The 25,172-nt window shown below is 38.3% G+C and overlaps 1 protein-coding gene across 2 annotated transcripts; it reads right to left on the reverse strand.

The window, feature by feature from the left end:
• Positions 1-612: 612 nt before the first annotated feature.
• LOC129147915 (membrane cofactor protein-like) lies at positions 613-24,144 on the reverse strand. Of its 2 annotated transcripts, XM_054711825.1 has the most exons (9): positions 23,997-24,144; positions 19,940-20,128; positions 18,523-18,625; positions 13,712-13,797; positions 12,687-12,884; positions 5,135-5,314; positions 2,689-2,735; positions 1,152-1,187; positions 613-702 (listed from the first exon to the last, which is right to left on the reverse strand). In XM_054711825.1, the coding sequence occupies exons 1-7, from the start codon at positions 24,103-24,105 to the stop codon at positions 2,689-2,691; spliced, it is 912 nt and encodes a 303-aa protein (XP_054567800.1). In that variant the 5' UTR covers positions 24,106-24,144; the 3' UTR covers positions 613-702; positions 1,152-1,187. The 2 variants fall into 2 exon arrangements, with proteins under 2 accessions (XP_054567800.1, XP_054567801.1); XM_054711826.1 differs by lacking the exon at positions 1,152-1,187.
• Between the last annotated feature and the right edge of the window lie 1,028 nt (positions 24,145-25,172).

Consider the following 25,172-nt stretch of genomic DNA (forward strand, 5'->3'; position numbering starts at 1 on the left):
ACTGGTAGCTAGAGGGTTTGCTTCATATTAGCTTAAGAACCTTTAAGTAGTTTGATGCTTTAGTGTTTAAAACAAAGAGAGAATATGAGAAACACAAAGCTGTTTTTTCTTTCTTTATAAATTATTTCTATGTGAAACATTTGAAATTGTAAAAATATTCCACCGAGAGCATTTTCTACTCAGACTGCTGTGTGTATGTGATGTTAAAAATATACTACAAAGAGAGAAGTCAAATATGTATATCATGAGTCCTACAGTATGAAATATGATTCAAATGAAGGCACTGTGGGTATTTTAAAAAGATAACCAGAATCTGGCTCCCAATCCACAGTAGGAACAGGGTAAACCTAGGGTAGGGGAGGCACTATAATGAGGCGTGATTTTTTGCAGAGCTTAAACCTCAACCCCCCACAGGAATTTTTCTGACGGTCATAAATGCTAAAACAACTCTGCACATATTAGCCTTGTTACAATAAGATGAAAAGTAAGTGAAAATATTTTAGCAGGAAATGCAATCCTGACAGCACACTCACGCAAGAACACTTTAAAACAAGGCAGCACGCAATACAGATGCAAGCAAAAGCTGCACAAGTACATCAACATGAGAAGGACTGAAAAGTTCAAGAAACGTGTTTAATTTACTGTCTCTTCCTGATGTGAAGATACTGTACACACAGGTGCCAACTACTGCAACTCCAAGATCTATAAGAAACCAGAAAACAAATGACCTGTAACTCTAAAAACGAATACCAAGTTTCAAACCTAGCAGAAGAAAGTAATGTTGGTTACATTTCAGTGGGCAGAAATATTATTTTATTTAAGCCCATATTCATTCATATTCTATCTGGACTCTTCACTGTCTAAATGCAGTTTCCCAGAATCACTAGGGTCTGCAGTAAGCCAGAGAAGAGTCTTTGCTTAATTTAGAATATTACTCAAAACATATTTGGGATATTTAGTGGACATGTAGACTACAAAAGAAAATACAGTCACCAACACAAAGTAGACTATCATATAAAGGGTAAGGTATTTCTAGACTGGTTTACTTAATTTCAAGCTATAAAAGCTGTAGAAACTAAAAAAATAATTATAAATACACTTGTACACATTAATATTTTGATATAAGTGGCATCCAAGTTTGGGACACGTACCTACTATAAGAACAATTGCAGCAATGAGCCCTCCATCTGAGAAAAAATAAAGCCAGTTTGAAGGTAATTGAGCACATGTGGGTCTCCACATAGTTGACACACTTTAATTTTGATCAGATCATCTATAAACTACAGCAAAGACAAGTTTATCATTCTAGTTTAGTGTGACAGCTAGTGCAACCAGCTCATTTTGATCACAGAATCCTTCTCCTATGAATCCCAGCTTAGGGTCCAACTTGTGAAACTTTTAATAGGACCTCAGTTGTCATTGTTTTGTCTGTAGTAATCCCACCACATTATCAAAATTTGTATTATTATTAAAATTAGGAAAAATTATTATAAAAACAAGAATTTACTACATTAGAGAAAAATCATTGTAAGGAGGTATTTTCCCATTCCAGTTGGTTTAATTCAGTATTCAGTCTATCATTCCATGATTTTGTTAGAAATTACATTTACATTGTTCCCCAAAAGTGAGTCTGTGGAATAAGTCATTAATGAAGTTCTATTAATTGATTACATAGACCTATTTTGCAGTTTTCACAAAAATACATTAGTTTATCAATCCTTCCTCATGCAACCCCACCACCAGATAAGACACAATTTTAATTACCAAGAGTATTTTAAGAATGCAAATGAAACACCAGGGCACATGAATAAATTATGCAAAGAAACTTAAACATGCATTTTTACTGTCCTGAAAGCAATAAATAATACTACAAAATCTTAAATCTTAGAAATGTTCCATAGTACCTCTACTCTGAAACTGCCATTATTTTTATTACATTTATAGATCAAATCATATGTTTGTATGTTTACCTCTGCTCTTTTTATTTCATAAAAAAATTGTCTAGCGTTTAATGAATAAAGGTGCTTTGGGTTTACTGGCACAGTGACAGTTTGACCACAGTGTTCAGAGGGGAAACTTAACCGGCCTAACATGTGTTTTAGAAAAAGACTAACCTTACTAAACTAGTCTAGTGTAAAGAAAAGTAATAGATATTTTTCTTCACTCATTTATCAAAAATCCTTATATTTCATGTAACTGCCACAACCATACTTGATCCTTTCCGTCAACATATATTGTGTGAACTGTGTGAGCCTACATAAAGTGTGATACACCAGCCTATTATAGAAAAAAACTAACCAAACTTATTTTAATGCTTGTGTATACAAGGTATGAATAGATAGAAAAGTTATTTACAAATTGCCATTACAAAATAACACTATCACATGGAAAGCAAGTTAGGTTTTATATATTTTAACCTACAAATAAACACAGCAATTGAGAAACTTCCCTCACCCCACTAGAAATTGGAATTGGAGGGACCTCTTAAAAGCTGTATTATCTGCATGTGTCTACACATACTACTGCTTCCATTTGTCATGGAATCTGCACATAAAAAATAAGTACAAATGTCAACTATCACATGGCAGGTTGTTTCTTCTTGAACCAGAGATGCTAATTGAAATATGATATTTCCATGGAGAACTCTAAGGTCTCATAATTGAGGGTTATTAATAACCAAAATAATACCTAAGTCAGCAGCTCTAGTTGGTGCTTCATCACTGGCAGGGAATCTTCTAGAAGAACAAAACAAAACAAAAAAAACTTTAAAAAGGAGTAAAAAATAGTAAAGCTTACAGATCCTAAATTCATAGGTTTGGATTTTTTGCCTTCATACAAAATCTCTTACAATTTTATTTTCCTTATATAAATTATATTAATGTTTTTCATTTAAAGTAGTATCATAAATATTATAAATTTATATTCAGTCATCAGCATTCTTCCTCCTCTCCAGTAACATTTCCTGTGACAATATTCTGTGGTAGAGAATGCAAATTTATCATTAGTGTAGACTCAATATTAGCCTATAATTAAATGGGATTCTACTTATGATTAAATGATACAGGAGAGCTTAATAAATGGTTTAGAGGTGATTCTGTAATGCAGATAAATTTCAGCATAATAAGGCCCATTTATGACAAACCAATAGCTAACATCATACTTGACGATGAAAGACTGAAAGTTTTCCCCTTAAGATCAGGAATAAGACAGGATGACCAGGTTTGACATTTTGATTTAACATAATATCAAAAGTTATAATCAGAGCATTTAGGAAAGAAAAAAAGCACCCAAATTGGGAAGGAAGGAATCAAATCACCTCTGTCCTAGATGACATGATAGTTTAAGTAGAAAACTGTAAAGATGCACACATACACATGCACACGCACTCACCTGTTGGAACTAATAAATAAATTTGGCAAAGTTGCAGTCTATGAAATCAACAAGTAAATATCAGTTCCATTTCATTACACTAACAAGGAGCAAACTAGAAAGGAAACGAAGAAAATAATTCTATTTACAATAGCATCAAATAAGAATGGCTCTGTTGGTTGGAGCATCATCCCATACACCAAAAGGTTGTGGTTGGATTCTTGGTAAGAGCTCATACCTAGTTTTCAGGTTTGATCCCCAGTTGGGGCATATACAGGAGGGAGCCAATCCATGTTCTCTCTCTCTCTCTCTCTCTCTCTCTCTCTCTCTCTCTCTCTCTCTCAACTCAATAAACATATCCTTGGTGGAGGATAAAAAAGAAGTAAAATACTTAAAGAAGAAACTTAACCAGGAGGTGAAACACTCCAATACTGGAAATTGTAAAACATTGCTGAAAGAAATAGAAGACAATATAAATAAATGAAAAGACATCTGTGATCATGCATTGGAAGAGATGATATAGTTAAGATGCTAATGCAATGCAAAGAAACCTACAGACTATATACAATCCCATCACATTTTGAATATGCTTTTTGCAGAAATAGAAAAATCTAAAATAAAATTCATATGGAATCTCAAGGGACTAGGGATAGCCAAGACAATCTTGAAATGGAAGAGCGAAGTTGAGAGAACTCCCATTTTCTGATTTTAAAACTTACTCAAAAGCTACAATAATCAAAACCACAGTGCTACCAGCGTAACCACAGGCAGACCAGTTGAGTAGAATACAGAGCCCACAAATAAACCTGTGCATATATGGTCAAATGATTGTATGGAAGGGTGCTAAGAACATTTAATGGGGGAAGGGCAATCTTTTCAACAAATGGTTACTGGAAAGCTGGATATCTACATACAAAAGAATGAAGGTGGATCCTTATCTTACATCATATACAAAAATGAACTCAAAGTGGATCAAAGAGATAAAACTATAAAACTCATAGAAAAAAACACAGAGGACAAACTTCATGTTGTTGGATCTGACGATGATTTTTTGAGTGTGACGCCAAAAGCATAGGCAGCAAAGAAAAAGTAGATAAATTGGATGGACGTCAGCAAAATTAAAAACTTTTATCAATGGTCATTATCAACAGAGTGAAAAGGCAACCCATAGAATAGGGAGAAACATCTGCAAATAATATACCTGATAAGGGATTAATATCCCAAACACATAATAAACTCCTGAAACTTAGTGATAGAAAAAAAAAAACAAATCAAAAACGTGCAAAAGACTTGAAGAGATATGTCTCCAAAGAAGATATACAAAACACCAATAAGTACATGAAAATATGATCACTAATTATTTGGAAATGAAAATAAAAACCACAATGAGAGACTACTTCATATACATTACGATGACTAGTATATGAAAAAACAACAACAAACCCAAGTATTGGTAAAGAGGTGGAGAAATTGGAACCTTCGTGCCTCACTGGTGGGAATGTGACATGGTGGTTCAGTTTATGTGAAAATGAGTGCTATACATTTTTACACATAAGAAGTGCCAGAAAACAGAAATTTAGACACCTGTGTGATGTATGTGTAAAGACCCAATGAAAACATACATTTGATGCCATACCTCTGTCATGAAATGAATATGAGATGGAGTTAAATGAAAAAACTTTCTTTTCAATTATTCCATATCATTGCTATTTAATGTTAAAGAAATAAAATCTAAACAAAAAAGACAACAAGACCCCCTTTGTACCTTCAGTACATTTTGGGATCTCAGGCTCCCAAGTACTGTTGGCTTCACAGAAAATAGTGCTGCTGCCTTCAAGGTGAAATCCCTCCTTGCATTCGAATGTAACCTCCGATTTGTACTCAAATTTTCTTCTTGGTGACACCAGTCTCCCATTCTCCAATGCCGGATATTCACATTTGACCACTGAAAAGTGAAGAAATTCCAGAATCAATGGAAAGCTGTTTTAACAGGGGAAAGAAAAACTAGTGTAAATTAGTAATTTCCCCTGGGAACAAAGAGGCAAGGAATGGAAGGCAGAATGTTAACTAAAAAAACCCCACACTTTATTTGTGCATTTTAATTCCAGGTAAACAGACATAGAGACATTTAATAACCTTTTCCCGCCAAGAACAGATTGTCATTACTATACATTATTGGTTTCCTATAAGTTGTCCCATTACTGACATGTTTTGAGAAAGGTCTGATTACTACACACAATTTTGAGGTAAATACAAAAGCAACTTTGGATGTTCTTTTAGCTCTAGGAATTTTTTAAATTTCATGCTGACACTGACTTAGTACTGCCTTTCTTCTAGAAAGGCAGGAAAGGCTCTTGTAATAAAGTAATGCTTGAGCTCAAAGGTAAAAAGTTGAAAAGAAGGCAGCCATGCAAACATATGCAGAGAGCAAGTTATCAGGTATCAACAACATGCAAGAACTGGGATGTGCAAGAAATAGAAAGGCCAGTGAACTTAAGGTCGTGTTTTCCAAATATTTTGGACTGGGACTCAGAGATCAAACCCCACATTTTATATTGTAATCTCACAGGCTGAGAGAAAGTTAAAACTTCATAGTTAGCCTTCGTACCCATGTACTCAGGTATTCCCCATTCTGGTCTACTTCTTACAAAGTAAAGTGCTGGGCAGGACCCTCTAGATTGATTTCAGGATCCAGCAATGGGTTTCACAGAAATTGGAAAAATAAAAAACAAAACAAAACACTGGGCTGGGCAGTACATACAAGAAAACACCTTCTGAGATTAAATCTGAGCAATACATAGGGTCCATAATGCACTGCTTTTAAACCAGAAGACTGCACTTCCTCCTTGAATGGGGACCTGAATTTCCATCAGGCATCTTTTCCCTTCAGCCTGAAGAACTTCCTTTAGCAATTCTTGTAGTGCAGGCAGGGTGGTGACAATCCTCTTAGCTTTTATCTCAAAATCTTTTTTTTTTTTTAAATCCTCACCTGAGGACATGCTATTATTATTTCTTTAAATTTAGACAGAGAAGAAGGGAGAGAATGGTACATTGATGTAATAGAGCAACATGGATCGAATGCCTACATATGCACCTCAACAGGTGATCAAACCCATAACCTGTGTATGTGCTCTGACCAGAAATCAAACCCGCCACTGTTTGGTGAATGGGACAATGCTCAAACCAATTGAATCACGCTGGTCAGGTCTTCAAATCTTTTTATTTTATTTTTAATTTTACCTTCATTTTTAATGAATTTCTCCTTGGTAGAGATTTTTGCTGCCTGTTTTATTTTTATTTCAGCACATTATCAGATATTTTTTAAAATTTATTTATCCTCCTAGGGTCACTGAATTTCCTGGACTTGTGGGTGGTTGTTTTGGATCAAATGTGGATAATTTTTGGACATTACTTATTCATATAACTCTATATTGTTGTTTCACCTCTTTTTCTGAAACTCCATTAACATGTATATTTGTCTGCTTGCTACTCTTTCCCAGTTGCAAGTCTTTCCCTCTTAAATAAATTGTTTTTCTTTCAAATCATGTTGGATTTCTATTGTTTTGACTTCCGGTTCACTGATCTTTTCTATGTTGTACTAAATTGCTGTTAATCATGGTAATGACTTTAAGTTAGGTTTATTGGGTATAGTTTTTTTTTTTTTGTTTTTTTTTTTTTTTTTTTTTTTTGTACTAAATTGCTGTTAATCATGGTAATGACTTTAAGTTAGGTTTACTGGGTATAGTTTACATACAGTAAAACTCACCATTTTAAGTGTACAGCTTTATGAGGTTTAATAAATGTAAACACTAATCATGTAACCACCACTATAGACACAGAAGAGATAGATGCATTATTCTCCAACATTTCCTATAATCAACTCTCCCCACAACCACCTCCAACCACCTTCCCCAACCAGCCAATCATTCATCTGTTTTGTATCTAGCATTTCTTTTCTAGAGTGTCCTACCATCACAGCCTCTGGTATGGCTCATTTCACTTAGCATAATGCATTTGAGATTCATTCTGTCATTGTGTGGAATAGAAGCTTATTCCTTTTTATTGGGGAGTATTAATTCATTAAATGGATGCCCCATGCTTGTTCATTAACCAACTGTGAAATATGTGGCTATTTTCAATGTGGGGTAATTGTAACTAAGGTGGTATGAATATTCTCATATAGGTTTCTATGTGAACATGTTTTAATTTACTTGGATTGCTGAGTTGTATGGAAGTACATGTTTAACTTTATAAGAAATTGCCAAACAGTGTTTTAAAATGGACATATCACTTTGCATTCTTAACAGCTATATCGGAGGGTTTCAATTGCTCCATATCATTGCCATTGCCAGTATATGATATTCTTAGGGTTTTTTTTTTTTCTTGTTTTTATTTACAGCCATTCTATAGGTGTTTAGTGGTATCTCATTGTGGTTTTGTTCTTTCTTCCTTTTTTATCAATCCTCATCTAAGGACATGCTTAGGGAGAGGAGAGAGAGGGAGAGAGAGAGAGAGAGAGAGAGAGAGAGAGAGAGAGAGAGAGAGAGAGATCAGTTGTCTTCTGCACTTGCCACAAACCCCCAGCCCAAGTACATGCCCCGGCCTAGAATAGAACCTGCAACCATTTGGTGCACAAGACAAAGCTCCAACCAATAGAGTCACACTGGCCAGAGATTTGGCTCATTTTTTTAAGACTCTTATAGCAATGTCTTTTGAGGGCAGCAGCTTTGAGTTTTTAAGAAGTCAAATTTATTAACTATTTTTTTTCCTTTAAAGGACCATGGTTTTGTATATAAGAAATCTTTGACCTATTCATGAATGTGTTCTGGTTTCAAGTAAAAGTGTTATTATAATTTTGAATTTAAGGCAAGTCTGAGATCTATTTTTAGTAAATGTTTGAATATGCTAACATGGGTTGTGGTTCCCTTTTATGGCATATTGATGTTCAATTGTGCCTGTACGTTTACCATTTCCACTGAATTGTTTGTACATGTGTGCTAAAATCAACTGGAGACATTTGAAAGGCTCTACCCTAGACCCTCTATTCTGGTCCATTGTTTTCTATGGCCATCCTTTTACCATACCACAGAGTCTTCACTATTCATTAAATAGTATGCTTTCTAATAATTCTTGACACCAAAGTCCTCTAATTGTTTACCAAAATTATTTTGACTATTCTTATTCTTTTGTCTTTCCATATAAATTTTAGAAACTATTTGTCAATTTCTTGAAAAACTTTTGGTGGAAAATTTATTGGGATTATACTCATTTATGCATCAGTTATAGAGGATTTACATCTTTATTATATTGAGTCTTGAAATGCATTAGCAATAAATATTTCTGTATTTATAATTGCCTTCTTTAATTTTTAAAAAGAGTTTCCTTATTTTAACTATTCAAATATTGCATATGTGTTGTTAGATTTATTTGCAAATACTTTGCATTGTTCGGTGTTGTAAATGGTGTTTTGAAAATGTAAATTTTTGCTTATCGCACATGTATTGACATACCATTGATTTCTGTACATTGAACTTGTGTCTAGCAACCTTGGTAAGACTAAAGTCTTACATATTTTCCACACAATCATGTCATATTGAACAAAGTCTATTTTATTTCTTCCTTTCCAATATGTATGCCTATTTCTATATTTTGCCTTATTGTACTGAATAGGACCTTCAATATGATGATTAATAGAGCAGGATAAGTAGACATCCCTGTCTCAGCCCTAGATCATTGGGAAATAAATATTTTATCATTAAGTGTAATGTTAGCTGTGCAATACTTGTAGCTACCTTCTCTCAGGTTGAGATAGTTAGGTTCCTTCTATTCCTAGTTTGCTAAGAAGTTTTCTGTCAAATGCATTTTTTTTGCATTTATTAAGATGATCATGTTTTGCTGTTGTTTTATAGTCTCTTCATAAGGTAAATTACACTGATTAATTTTTAAATCTGAAAAAACCTTGCTTTCATGGAACAAATCCTACTTGATTATGATATAGTACTCTTATTTTTATAATATGATAGGATTTTTCTTGCTAATATTTTAACCGTTTTGTTAGAGTAGGCAACTAGAAAGTTATGATCTGGGAAGGCAGTTGGGGTTGGAGGGGATACATGTGAGACAAACCAAAAATAGACAGGGGAGGCATCAGGCCCTTCCGTGAGGAGAGAAAATTCAGAGCCCCTCCAGGATGTGGTGTAAGCGGTGGCATACACCTGGGTGAAGGAGCCTTATAGTCTGAAGATATATTTTCTTGAGTCATGAGGGAGGGGGTGACTTGCTCTCGCTAGGGGCACTCCAGCCTCGGGGTATAAATCCTCTGAACTCCCAAACATCAGGGCACTCGGTTTGGTGTCAGCCTGCTGAGTTGCCTGCTCAGGTTCTGAGTGTCCTCCTTTTTCTGCAAATGAATTCTCACCTGCTTTTGCTGCTATTTGTTGTCTCTTGTTTGAATTCATTCCTGCAAGACAAGAACTGGGGCGCAGAGTGCTGTCTCTGGCCAGAGGCTATCTCAGGGCAGAGATGACCTGGACCATCGCTGACAGTTTTGGTTCTATGTTCACAGTGTATATTGTTTTTAATTTTCCTGCCATGTTTTGTGTGGTTTTGGTATCAAGGGATGTCCTCATGGGATGAGGTGAGAAGTTTTCCCTCCTATTGTATTTCCTTAAAGACTTTGTATAGAGATACTATTATTTATTCCTTAAATGTTTGGTACAGTTCCTAGTGATGACATGGGGCCTGCAGTTCTCTTTGAACGTGTCAAATTTGTTGGCATAAAGTTGTGCATGCTATTCCCTTACTGGCCTTTAAATGTCTGCAAGATATCTATACTAGTAAAAGAGCAAGATGCAAATTGACCGTACCTTCTCGATGCCCACTAGCCAATCAGGAGTGAGTATGCAAATTAACCCAACAAAGATGGCAGGTTATTTTGCATACACAGGAGCCAAGCAGCCAGGGGCAGGGTAGGATGCTTGCATCATTGCCATGGCAATGATGCAGGTGTTTTGCACTGTCCCAGCTGCTCTGGGCCTCTGGGGAGCATGGGAAGGGGGAAAGGTGGCTCTGGGATGGAGCGAAAAGGTGACTCTGGCAGGAGCAAAGGCGGTGCCAGCAGCCAGGGGAAGGAAAGCCCATTCTTGCATGAATCTTCATGCATTAGGCCTCTAGTATATATATATGGTACCTATCTAGAAAAACTGCTCCTTTATTTTATTTTTTTTAAATCATCACCTGAGAAAATATTTTTCCATTGATTTTTAGAGAGAGTGGAAGAGAGAGGAAAGACAGAGAAATATCTATGTGAGAGAGATACATTGATTGGTTGCCTCCTGCATGAGCCCTAACGAGGGCCGTAGCCAGGGAGGAGCCTGCAACCAAGATACGTGCCCTAGATGGGAACTGAACCTGGGAATTGAACCTGGGACCCTTTGGTCTGTAGGCCGATGCTCTATGCACTGAGCCAAACCAGCTAGGGATATATATATATATATACATATACATATACACATACATATACATATACATATATATATGTGTGTGTGTGTGTGTATGTGTGTGTGTGTGATTGTGTGTGTGTGTGTGTGTGTGTGTGTGTGTATTTCAGAGAGGAAGGGAGAGGGAGAGAGATATAGAAACATCAATGATGAGAGAGAATCATTAATAGGTTACCTCCTGCACACCCTGCACTGGAGATCGCATCTGCAACCTGGGTATGTGCCCTTGAACTGCAACCTCCTGGTTCATAGATGGATGCTTAACCACTGAGCCATGCTGACCTGTGGGATATTTAATGATGTTCTCTTTTTCATTCCTGATATTGGTAATTTGTGTCTTCTACTTTTTTTTGTCACACTGGCTATAGGTTTATCCATATTATTGATCTTCCCCAAGAACCAGGTGTTGGTTTCAATGATCTTGACATGTTTTTTTCAATTTTATTGATTTCTATCATTATTATTTCTTTCTGCTTTCTTGTTCTGTATTCTACTTGCTTTTCCTTTTTAGTTCCTTAAAGTGAAAGCTTATATTCTTGAGCTGAAACTTTTCTCTTATTCTAATGTATATATTTCATGGTATGAATATTCTTCTAAACAATGTTTTTGCTCTATTCCACAAATTTTGATACTTCAATATATTGTGTATTCATTTCCATTCAATTTAAAACATGTTCTAATTTCCCTTGTGAATCCTTTTTTTATTCATGGGTTAGGTAGAGGTGTCTTCATAATTTTTAAGTATTTGAGGATTTTATAGATATCTTTGTTTTGATTTCTACATTCATTCCATTGTAAAGATACTGTATCGTAAATAATTTCAATTTTTGAAGTTAAAAAAGTATATATATTGTCTAGAACCGTGGTCGGCAAACTGCGGCTCACGAGCCACATGCGGCTCTTTGGCCCCTTGAGTGTGACTCTTCCACAAAATACCACGGCCTGGGCGAGTCTATTTTGAAGAAATGGCATTAGAAGAAGTTTAAGTTTTAAAAATTTGGCTCTCAAAAGAAATTTCAATTGTTGTACTGTTAATATTTGGCTCTGTTGACTAATGAGTTTGCCGACCATTGAGCTAGACTATGGTACTAAAATTATTACATATGGACTTGAAAAGAGAACATATTTTCCTGTTTCAGTGATTCTTTTTGTTCAAGAGTCAAATACTTTCCAGTATGTTCAACTTTTGGTCATGCTTGAATGCCGTAGGCATTGTTTTTTAAGTATAGGTAAACCTCTGAGTAATTTCAGGCTACAACAATAAATGAGTATTGAAGTAAAGAAGGTTACAGTTGTTTTGCTGGGTTATGGTATTCAATTCGCAAAAAATTAATGCAATATGTGTGACGGGCAATAAAGCAAAGCACAATTAAACAATGTATGCCTGCATGCTTTGCTTAGACTTTATCAATCTGATTGGTGAGAAGGTTAGTCCCTTACAATTTATTCTACCGTTTTGGATAGCCAGAACTGTCAAACTTCTTGTATTATGAGATAAAACTTCCTTAAAGCCAGTGTATATTTTTTGATGTTATCTAGCCAAAAAAAAAAAAAATTAACTCATGTGTATACATAGTAATTAACAATGTATAAACAGGAATGTCAAGAACATATGTGGTGAACAGTGGGAAACTCTGCCAGTAGAATAATTTTTATTCTATTTCACTCATAAATTAGATAAGAAACAAATATAACAGGAGGAACAAGCATACATGACTGTATTTTTTTTTTTTTACTTGTTGGCCAAAGTATTTAAAAGTTGGTAAAAGTTTCCACACAGTTTTCAAATGGGAGGGAAAGAAATGGAAATGTTATTACCTTTACACTCGGGAGGATCAGGGCTCCATTGGTTAAGCCCAGAACAAACAAGCCTGCTCTCTCCAACAAGTGTATAATCATCTGGTCCTTTTGAAGGATTGCAATTATAAATAACTTCTTCATTATATTCAAATTTATCCTTTTGGTTATTGGTGAATCTTCCATTTGGTATTTGTTTAGGTGGTTTACACCAAACCTCTTAAAAAGAGAAAATAAAAAGGACAGGAAAGGCAATAGAAAAAGTAAAAGATTAAAGACAGCATTAGTAGTGTCCTATGAATTGCCTTCAATAGTCCATTATGATATGATTTCTACATCTAGTTTCAAATCCAATATACATTTAAAACAAAATTTATAGAAATAAATGTATTATCCCAACTTAAACCATTAATAGAAAAATGAAGTTCTAGAATAAAACCCATTTTCTTAAATACCCATAGAAGATACCTGTATGAAATACTTGTGTTATCTGTAAGGCCATGCTAAGTTTTTTTCTAATCATAAGAGATGCTGACAATTTAATGAGAAAATACGATTTAGGAAAACTCAGTGCTAGTTGAGAACTGCTACATCCATTCCTGAATCAGTGGTTCTCAGGTATACCACGATTTTGTCTTTTCTCACTGTCATCCTTAGAGTGTACAGTGAGATTTTCCAGTGGCTTCAGACTGTCTGACAATGCAGCAGGATGAATCTGGAGGTCTTTCTTTAAGCCAGATACTGAAGAGATTAGAAAAAATGGAAAGCAATGACACTCTTCCCTTTGTTTTGGAAATGTTTGATCTCAGGACAAAAATATGTTGCATTTGTTAACATGTATTGAGTTTATTGTTATTAAAAATAAATTGATGAATAATTATTTAAAATCTTCTCTGTTTTAATCCCAATATAAGGAATATCAATAGCACTAACCCACCTGCAGAAAAGCTCTGTGGGGTCTTGGTTAATTATAAAGCATACAGGGGTCCCCAGGCCAAAAAGTTTGAGAACTGCTGCTGTAAATTCTAAAGAGAGAATGTGCTTACTTTCACAACTTGGTGGAGCATCACTCCATTCCACATCATTTCCAGAGAGTTCACAATGTAGAATTTTTGTTCCAAGTAAGTAATAACTAAATGAGAAAAGAAATTATTGTTTTCTTTATCAGTTAACAAGAATACATAATAATGAAGAAGTTTTTATATGGTTGTTTTTCTGCACTACAGTAGCTTCAGGGAGAAGTTTCTGAAGTGACAGGTATTGAATGTGTTAACTGAATCTACAATTTAATGAAATGGAGAGATTCTTCATATGAACACACATTGGCTTAGAGCCGTGGTCGGCAGACTGCAGCTCGCAAGCCACATGCGGCGCTTTGGCCCCTTGAGTGTGGCTCTTCCATAAAATACCACGGCCTGGGCGAGTCTATTTTGAAGAAGTGGTGTTAGAAGAATTTTAAAAAATTTGGCTCTCAAAAGAAATTTCAATCGTTGTACTGTTAATATTTGGCTCTGTTGACTAATGAGTTTGCCGACCACTGGCCTAGAGCAAAGTGTTTAAATAAACCTGTCACACTGACAGTCTGGTGATTACTGCCTCTGGCAGGCACATCACACTGTCACATCTATGTCCTTGCTCATGCCATTCTGCTCTGTCAGGGCAACGACTGAGCAGAGAGATCTGGCCCAAGAGCTGACCTGACTGCATTCGAGTCCCAGCTCCAAGGCTGACTTGTTTGTTGAGCTTGGACAAGTTACTTAATGTTTCCCTTTATTTTTTTTATAACTTTTAATTTTTGTTAACCTGCACCTGATGATAGCTTTTCAATTAATTTTTAGGGACAGTTGAAGGCACGGGGTGGGTGTGTGGGTGTGTGGAGAGAGAGAGAGAGAGAGAGAGAGAGAGAGAGAGAGAGAAAGAGAGAGAGAAACATGGATGTGAAAGAGATACATCAATGTATGTGCCGTTGCTCAGAATAAAACCTGGGACCCTTCAGTCCACAGTCTGGCGCCCTAACCTCTGAGTCAAACTGGTTGGGGCGGGTTCTCTTTCTTAAATTCCTTATTGTGGAAAGGTATATATGGGAACATAGGAGTGCTAGGCAAATTTTTGATGTTATGAATACTCTTCAGATTAGAACCCCCTCCTCGATGACATCTGATTATTGAAATTCACAGAACTTTCTCCTCCTTCTGGACTCTCCTTATAATGATCATGAACAAGTCTATTTCTGTGGTACTTGTTGTTTACTATTTTCCTTGGACACCTTTGTATATATTGTGCTTCTCAATGAAGATAAAACTTTTTTGAGAATATCTACATCAGCTATTTTCATCCTTTTTTATCTCATGGCACACATAAACTAATTACTAAAATTCTGTGGCACTCCAAAAAATATATTTTTGCCCATCTGACAAGAAAAAGAAGTATAATTTTGATTCATTCACACTGGACGGCTATTGTTGTGTTGGCTCTTGCCATTTACAAATATATATATGTTTTTATATTATGTATATATATGTTTTTATATTAATTTCAGAGAGGAAGGGAGAGGGAGAGAGAGATAGAAACACCAATGATGATAGAAAAATCATTGATTGGCTTCCGCCTGCACGCCCCACACTGTGGATTGAGCCAGCAACCCAGGCACATGCCCTGACTGGGAATTGAACCGTGATCTCCAGGTTCATAGGTTGTTACTCAACCACTGAGCCATGCTGGCCAGGCTTGCCATTTTTTATTTTACAATATAAGGGAAAAGCAGTCAGTGATCCAACTAAATAGCAGATATGTCATCAGGAACCTGGGGCCAGAAGACATTGAACTAGTAGACTCAAAATGATAGGAAAAAAAAAGTTCAATCAAAAATCTTTTCTATAGCAAAACTGTGCTTCTATAGTGAAGGAACTATTAAGACTTTCCAAAAATAAAAGTTAAGAGAAATTGCTACCACTATACCTAATATGCAAAGAATGCTTAAGAGTGCCCTAAAAGATGAAATAAAAGGACACTAGAGAATAATGTTACCTGGACAGTCAGTCCTTGCACTGCGGAGTCTCCCCCATTGGCCACGATGGTACTGGGGTCGATTCTTACACTTAGGGCACCAAAAGCTCTAAAGATGAAAGGACAGGGCCCGAGCGTGCCAAAAGCTAGCAAGATAAAAATTGCATAGAAAAAAAATTCCTATCCTCCCCATCAATATAAAATCTGGGGGCTTGGACAGGAAGCAGGGGAAGGTCTTTGAGCTGGGAATTCCAGGTCTTGGGGCACCTGAGTAAAACCTCTTTCCTTTTGCACCAGCACCTGCCTCACAAGTTTGGGTTTCCTTGCAGCAGGCATCCAAACCTATGTTTTTTGGTTACAGTAAGTCATGCCTTAAGGATCAACATCTCACTCTGGGTATATTCATGGGCAATTATTAAATCTAGTATTATTATAACAATGGTTTGTAAATGTATTTTTATGTTCGATGTGATTTAAGCAACTAATCTTACAATGAAAATAAATGGTATAGGAGCTATTATTTCAATTATTATTTGGATGGAAGTATGACATTAACAACCCAAAAGGATGGGGATGGAGCTGATAAGGATCAATTATTGTAATTTATTGAATTTAAGTTGCTATAAATTCAAATAATAATGTTATATGTCTAGTATTTTAAATGTAATCCCCTGGGAACTGGAAACAAAATCACTATAGAATATACACAACAGGAAATGAGTAAGGGATTACAACATTTCATTATAAGAATTAACCAGCAAATGAAAAGAGAATTGCACAAAAAGAGGGGCAAAAAAAGCTTTAAAAAACAAATAGCTTCCTCCTTGTCCATAATTATTTTAAATTTTTTAAAAATGTATGTTATTTTATTTTAGAGAGAGGGAAGAGAGAGGGAAAGAAACATCAATGTGAGAGAGAAACATCAGCTGCATCCTATGTGCCCCTCACTGGTGATCAAGCCTGAAACATAGGCATGTGCCCTGACAGGAAATGGAAATGTGTCCTCCTGGTTCACAGTTTGACATTTAATCACTAAGCAATGCTGGCCGGGCAATAATTGCTTTAAATTTAAATGGATTAAATTCCACAATCTAAAAGCAGATATGGGCAGAATGGATAAAAACAAAAGATCCAACTATATGCTATCTACAGGAGACTCACTTGAGATTCAAAGAGATGAACAAGGACAAAGTGAAAGGATGGAAAAAGATCTTCCACGCAAATTGTCACCAAAAGAGGGTAGGGTCACTATACTAATTTAGGCAAAATAGACTTTGAATCAGAAAAGGTTATGAGAGACAAGAAGCACCTTATATTTTAATCAGTTTCACATGCTGCAAGAAGATAAAATAATTATAAACATTTATGCACCAAATAAGAGACCTTCAAAATACAGGAAGCAAAAGCTGACACAACTGTAGAGAGAAATACACATTTCTATGAAACAGGCATTTCTCCAGTAATAGTTGGAAACTTTAATATCCCACTCACAATGATAGATAGCACAACTAGACTGAAATAAGACTGAAAATAGAGGATTCAACAACACTTCAACAACTAGATCTCACAGACATAGAGCACCATAGAACAGAATTCAAATTCCCCTCAAATGCACATGGGACATAGTCCGGGATAGACCATACTTTGAGCCACAAATTAATATGAACTAATCAATAGGTTTTAAAAATATATACATCATGCAATGTCTCTTCTCTGACCACAAAGTGGATACAGTTGCAAAACAAAAATCTTCACAGCCAAAAGGAACAGGCTTACTGACGAGCCATACGCTCACCAGAAAAAAGAACCAGGTCATGGGGCATGCAGTCTAAACCACCGGCCGCAGGGACAGATGAAGGCAAACATTTCCGCCATCCTGGTGTAATGGGGTTCTCTTACAGCTTTGGGTAGAAAGATGTAAGTTATTTTGAAGGAAGTTACATGGGCTATAGATAAGGGGGCAGAAGAAGGGTGAGTGGGGCTAGTTCTGGGATAGGTGCATAGTCTGTAGGAAGAAGTGTTTGCTGCTTTTGGACTGTTTGTTGGCAACAGCCTGAAAATTCATGTATAAGTAGGATTCAGTGAAACCTGGTGGTCAGCTACCCCTTAATGAATAGGAGCTATACTAGCTCTTATAGTCACACTATTCTGAAGTAGCTCTGGAAGTTCATTCAAAGTTTCAACAGATATTTCATTAGTTCCTGCCATTTCTTCTGTTACTGATCAATTCCCCATCTCTCTCTCCACCCTTTGGCCTATTATAGTTTAATTTAGGACCATGTCACCACAGTTACTACATTTTTAATGACTAAGATAGACTTATCATTACTTACTAGAGGCCCGGTGCATGAAATTTCATGCACTGGAGGGTGTCCCTCAGCCTGGCCTGTGCCCTCTCACAGTCCGGGATGCCTCTCTCCTTACTGCCCGCCTACAGGGGAGGCAGGAGAGGCTTCACCGCAGCCATCAGCGGGCTTCTGGCTGAGCAGTGCTCCCCCTGTGGGAGTGCACTGACTACCAGGGGGCAGCTCCTGCATTGAGCATCTGCCCCCTGGTGGTCAGTACGCATCATAGCGACCTATCATTCCGCTGTTTGGTCGATTTACATATTAGGGTTTTCTTATACTAGTTAGCATGATACAATTTTGTTTCCGTTAAGTTAAATTTCTTTCTATTTATTGCACATCTTTTCAGTCTCCATAAAGAGTCCAAGGGTTGATTGGCTGTAAGTACAACTTGTTCCACAGACAGCAAGATGAAGTCAACATAATGGAAATGTTTGAGAAGAGAACCAAACCAAAAATGGAACCAGCAATGTTTACCTTCTTCCTCCAAGAAGCGGCTTACTTACCCCTCAGTACAAACATAGTGAGCTTGTGAACCAAACTCCTGACTCCCATTTACGTAGATTATTTCTCCATTTAGTAGTTCTTCTAGCTGTGTACATGACTTTTCTAAAAGAAAACGTTTCACCTTTGTTTATACCAATTTCAAAACAGATTTGAATCAAAATAAAAATTCTACATTGCGCTATTAAATTGATGGAAATATTCTTCTTCTTATTTATTGTTATTACATTTATTGGGGTGACATTGGTTAATAAGCATACATACGTAGGTTTCAAGTGTACATTTCTATGATGCATGATCTGTATATTGCATTGTGTGCCCACCACCCAAAGTCAAACCATCTGCTGTCACATAAATTTAGTCCCCTTTACCCTGCACTACTGTGGGAAACCACCCATGTCTTCACTATCAGAGAAGTGTAAACAAGCGTCCCGGAAGGCTGGTGACCCTTGAGCCCCTGGCAAGGGCCAGAGCTGTGCACCGATTGTTTAGTCCAGACAATGGGGGCTCAAGCTATTTCCTGACCAAATAGTCTCAGAGTAAATCTTTCTAATATTTACTGACCTTTAAGATAGTCTGTCTGTTACCACAATTACCTGCCTAAGAGCTAGATGTGTATCCAAAATTGAATAAAAGGTTGGCGAGGCCTGGGCACCCATGGAAGTCCTTTCTCTTACATTGGGCTTGCCCGCCTGGCCCCCAGTATTTCCAAAGTATTATTTCTTGTCTTGTCTCTTTCATTTGCGTGCGGCCCCTTCTCCAGATCCCAAACCCTGAACCATGCGGGATGTGGGTCACCACATACTACTTTCGCAAACCCCCTATCTCCCCTTCTGGTTACCCCCAAACTGTGGTCTGTGTCTATGAGTTTCAGTTTTATATCTCACATATGAGTGAAATCATACAGTTCTTTTAGCTTTTTCTGACTGACTTACTTCGCTTAGTATAACATTCTCGAGGTCCATCCATGTTGCTGCTAATGGCCAAACTTAAGATTCTCATTTACCCAGAGCAGTGGTCGGCAAACTGCGGCTCGCGAGCCACATGCGGCTCTTTGGCCCCTTGAGTGTGGCTCTTCCACAAAATACCACGTGCGGGCACGCACGTACAGTGCGATTGAAACTTCGTGGCCCATGCGCAGAAGTCGGTTTTTGGCTCTCAAAAGAAATTTCAATAGTTGTACTGTTGATATTTAGCTCTGTTGACTAATGAGTTTGCCGACCACTGACCCAGAGCATTAATAGCCAAATAAAAAATTTCCAGGAGATTTTCAAGACCTGAAAAAATACATTGCTATCTAAAATGTACTACCTAAAATGTACATCCACATGAGAAAGCCATCATGGTAATAATGGAATATGCAGTCTACAATGTGTGAAAATCTTTAGAGCAATGAAAATAAAAATGTTGTGTACTTACTTCTACAAGCCTCCTGGAGAGCAGGTGCCCATGTGCCATCAGGCTGACAAACAGAGGTGGGAAGATCAGGAAAATGATGCTTGTATCCTGGGCGACATTCATATTCCACTGTGCTCCCTGGATGATAAGGGGGTTCAGATTCACCCTTGGGTTTCATAGATTGGAATGCTGGTAGGTCATCACAGGCATCTGGACATAACAAAATAAGAACATGAAAATAAAGTATTTTCTCTTTTTCACCAGTCGCAGAATATGGCCTTCCAGAATAAATGGAAGGTCCTTGGCAAGATTTTAAGTGATTGTGCCACACGCTTTTACCAGATGAGGTGTTGTGCTTGCTTTAAATAACATCCTACTAGCTTTTGAATTTTGGGGGCATAAGCTGAATATTCATTCAACAGTAAATTGAAGGGACAGCAGCAATATTTTTGGTTTAAAATATATTTATAGATATGCATCTTTCCCATTTTTTTTTCTGAGTTCATTTCACACTCACCTCTCCCCCTAAGAAGGCTTTATAGCCCTCGATCAAATTACTGTTACACAGTTTGAAACAGAAACTGATGATGGCTTATTACCTCAGGCTCAGTCTCCTTTCAGGAGGCAAGTTCCTAGAGGTCAGGGATCATATGTCTTCTTTTCTTACTACACTCTGTGCCCAGTGCGTGCTCAAGAAATGCTAGAGTAGGTGCTGACTCTTAAATAAGCATCATGGATTTCATAGGTCAAAATAAATATGGACTAAACTATTTTAAAATATAAGACTTCATTTTCATGTTTCATATTAGTGAGTTGAGTGAATAAAGGTTAATTAAATGTCAAAATTTATAACTTTCACATTATTTTAAAGATAATCTATTCTTCCTTCACTAATCAATGGATCATGCTTGGCCACAAATGTTCTGAGGTAGCTGTTTAAGCTGTGTTACTATATTGCTATGCTGTTAGAATTTTTTATTTCTGGATTTTTTTGGTAGTTTTTTCTTTCTAGAATATTATCATTCCTACTGCTCACATCCCTCTTCCTTTAAATTGTCTGTGGGCTTGAAAACCTAACAAATCTGATGGAACTAGTATGTAAGATAATGTGATGGAGACACATCAATTAAAGTCCTGAAGGGCTAAAAGCATGCAGAGGTCCCTCCTGTAAGAGTAAGGATCTAAGAAAGGAGCTAGATCTATGCTGATCCCTGAGAAACCTCTCTTTTCTTATTCCCTGGATTGGTCTTATGTCAGATTGATGTGAAACTTTAATATATATATTTTTACTTCTATCAAATAACAAAAAATATGTGACTCTTTTAAATTAAATGGATTGGGTTAGCACTGGTTAGAAACATTATGTAAATTTCAGGGGCACAATGTTGTAATAGGACATCTGTATACTCTATTGTGAAGTTTAGTCTCCTTCCTTCACCTCCTTTTAACCTCTTTCCCACCACCATGTTACCATTTGTGAGTTGTTTTATTTGTTTCTTTGCCTTTTTCATTTGTTGCTTAAAAAAAAACCAAAAAACAGCTGTTAGCTTCTGCTGAATATTTTAGTTCATTTTTCTGGAACTTACTAGTTATCATGTCCTTTTCTGGCTGACTTACTTCCTTAGCATAATCCTCGCAAGATCCATCCATGTTGTTGCAAATGGCAGTAATCTTTTTTTTTATGGATGAGTTGTATTCCATTGTATATATGTACCTCTCCCTCTGTATCCAATCATTTGTTGAAGGACACTTAGATTGTTTCCAAGTCTTAGCTATTGCAAATAATGCTGCAATGAACATACTGTTCCATATATCTTTTTTAAAAAATATATATATTTTTATTGATTTCAGAGATGAAAGAAGAGGGAGAGAGAGAGAGAAACATCAATGATGAGAGAGAATCATGGATCAGCTGCCTCCTGCAAGTCCCCCACTGGGGATCGAGCCCACAACCTAGGCATGTGCCCTTGACCAGAATCGAACCTGGGACCTTTCAGTTCACAGGCCGATGCTCTATCCACTGAACCAAACCGGCTAGGGTTCCATATATCTTTTTTAAAATATATTTTTATTGATTTCAGAGAGGAAGGGAATGAGAGACAGATAGAAACATCAATGATGAGAGAGAATCATTGATCGGCTGCCTCCTGCACACCCCCTACTGGGGATTGAGCCTGAAACCTGGGCATGTGGCCTTGGCCAGCATCAAACCCGGGACCATTTAGTCTGCAGACGGATGCAAGTGCAGAAGCCCCGAAGTGGCAGAGTGTGGCCTCTGAGCAGAAAAGCCTTCCCACCCACCAGCCATTTGTTAAAGGCTCTCAGAGAGTCATGCCCCTTCCTCCAGGGCAGCTGACTGGGGCTGGAACACTAGCATTGTGGGTTGGTTACTGTCCGCCAGTCCCAGTAAATGTCAGCAAATCCTTACTGGTTGCCTACTGTGCGCCTGGCACTGGGATCTAACAGGGAGCAAAACACAGTCGCTGTTTATGTTCATGGTGTGTTAGTGTGTAAACAGACCAAGAGTGAAATAAGGATCATGAAAGTAGGAATGGCTTGTTATGGGTCACCAGTGTGTCCCCAGAACCAGCGCAGGGCCTGGCACATACAAGGCAAATCTTTATTGAATGAATTCTCCTCAGGAGAGAATGCAGCATGCAAACTGTCTATGTAACAGGATCCTAAAAGTCACTTGGGCATAGAAACACACATGCATATAAAGACAGTTTGAAAGGCATCAAAGTATAAAATGGTTGTCTTTTTATTGTATATGTTTTATAGAATAAGCATATATATATATATGTATACACACACATACACACACACACACATATATATATATATATATATATATATATATATATATATATATATATGTTGCATTCAGTGAAACACGAATCAAACTTAGTGGATGGCCTCCAGCTATAGGGGAAAAGCCTATTGATGTTATTTATTGTTCTTTTATTATGATTCATTTCTCACTAGGTTTTGCTACCAGTATTTTCTTGGTTGCTTCTAACTTCCCCTCAAATGCGCCCCAACCTAATGAACAAAAGAAAACACATTGCCCAAAGGACATTTAGGAATAGCATAGGATATTATCTATATTGCATGGGAATTAGAACATGACGCCATGGTTAAAAAAAAAAAAAAAAAAAAAAAAGCAACAGCCTGGAAACCAATACCTGTATTAATTGGGGGCAACAAGCAGCCTGTTAGCTTTTTGTACAAAAAGCACTGCGTGTCCTTCCCAATCCTTCTAAATCCCAGGCCCTGCAGCTAGCTCTCACTCACTAAGGGCTCTGTGGGCAACACGGGCTCCCCAAACCCCATACAAAGCAAGCAGTGAGCTTCCTTGCCCCACACCCTGCCCCTCTGGCCTGGATCCTTCTGTAAAGCAGACACCCGGCCTGGGATCCCCAGCCCAACCCAGTGGGGCACAGCACCCACTCACCAAGGCTTCACTAAGCCCAGGGAACACAGGGCAAAGCCTCCCCACGGGCCCAGCACTCCCCCAAGCAACATCCCCACACACAGCTGGGCATTGAAGAGCAAGCCCTCACCTTCAGCACCTGGTCACGGCTTCCCATCTTGTTTTAATTGTTGATCCTCTATCCCCTGCCCTTCTGCCCCCATCCATCCTGTCCCCCCATCCCCACCCCACTCCAGGCATTCCTGTGTCCATGCGTTATGCATATATGCATATATGTTCTTTGGTTAATCTCTGACATCTTGATTAGCTTAGTCCTCAAACACCTGCAAGCTTTTGCTAGGGACACAGCTTGGCCCCCAGCACACACTGACTGCACCAAGCGCTTTGCAAGGCTCTGTTCCCACCACCTTAACCACCCTCACCGCGGGCCCTATGGGGTCCCCACCCTCCTGAATCCGCCATAGCACTACCCGGAGCATCTGTGGCTAAGGCTTCTACCCTGAACCCGCATCACCTGGGTCCACCAAGCCCTGAGCCTCTACCCCACACACCAAGCAAACTTCCCTTCGCCCTCCGCTCCGGTGGGCCAGTTCCACTCCCCGCTCTAGTTTCCCTCCAGAGCTGACCCCCTTTCCCTTCCCCTACCTGAGCACATGGGGAGCAGGAGCTCTAGGGCCAGCAGAAGGACCCCCAGGAAGCCCCACGAAAAGGGACTCTCCAGGCGGCGGGAAGATGCCGTCATTGTTCTGGACATCAGCGGGGAACCTGAGGGACAGTGAGAGGCACCACAATCCCAGGACTCAAAAAGTGTCAAGTGCATTGCCGTTAGTGGGCGTGGTCTTTAGATTACGTCACGCTGGGGCGGGGCCAAAGGCCGGCTCAGAGGCGGGGCGTAGGCCCCAGGGCCCTGTGTTAGCTGAGGAGGGAACGGGGCGTGGCCTGGCCAAAGTCTAATCCAATTGGATCCACTGGCGGCTCAGGCTCCAGCTGCGGGTGCAAGGCCAAGGTTTCCTGGAAATGTGGGTCCCTGCCTGGTCCTGAAACAGGCAGCTAGCACCCCACTCAGGAAGGGTAGCAAGGAAACGAGATCTGGCCCAGTCATCCTTGCGTCTTTCCAGGATGCCTGGAAGGAAGACGAAAGCGCGTCGACCTGAAAATAGAAACCCAGAGCCCAGGCAGCAGGTTGCCTAGGTGCCAGCACCGCCCCCCAACCCCCCCTCCGGTTCCATTTTTGTCCTGAGGCCTCCAGATCTAGTCTCAGGACACTAGACTGAGTGGGGTGTCCACCAGTGGGAAAGGGCTTCACCACTTCCACTGGTGGACACCCCACTTCCACCGATAACAGAGCCAGAGCCTTCACTCCAATTTGACATTAATCAGGCATAATTAAGATAATAGTTGAGATTTCCGTGGTTGAAGGTCTGCCACTGAATCCTCTCAAGGCCTTGTAGATTTCAAAATCACCAAGATGGCTTGGCCACTGCACCCCCCAGCCCCAATATAAATGCCTCTGCCCCCAGTCCCTTGAGAGGCCCCTGGGAAGGTACATTATTAAACACCATGCCATTAAGGATATTGGGTCTCAACCTATAGGACCCTTGCCATTTTGGAACTAAATGATTTATTGAAGACAAAATACACGTTTGGAAAAGGGTTAGGATTAAGTGTGTATTATATTAAGTGTCAGATTCCTGGATGTGGTTAATGCCATGATTGGTGGGATGAGTAGAGATTGATAAGAGGGAGAACTTTTGTGGGGAAACCATCTCAATTCTGGAACATTAAGAATGAGCAAGATTTACGTGTAGAGTTGTAAATTGT

Source organism: Eptesicus fuscus, chromosome 22 (assembly GCF_027574615.1).
Source record: "Eptesicus fuscus isolate TK198812 chromosome 22, DD_ASM_mEF_20220401, whole genome shotgun sequence".
Taxonomy (NCBI): Eukaryota; Metazoa; Chordata; class Mammalia; order Chiroptera; family Vespertilionidae; genus Eptesicus; species Eptesicus fuscus.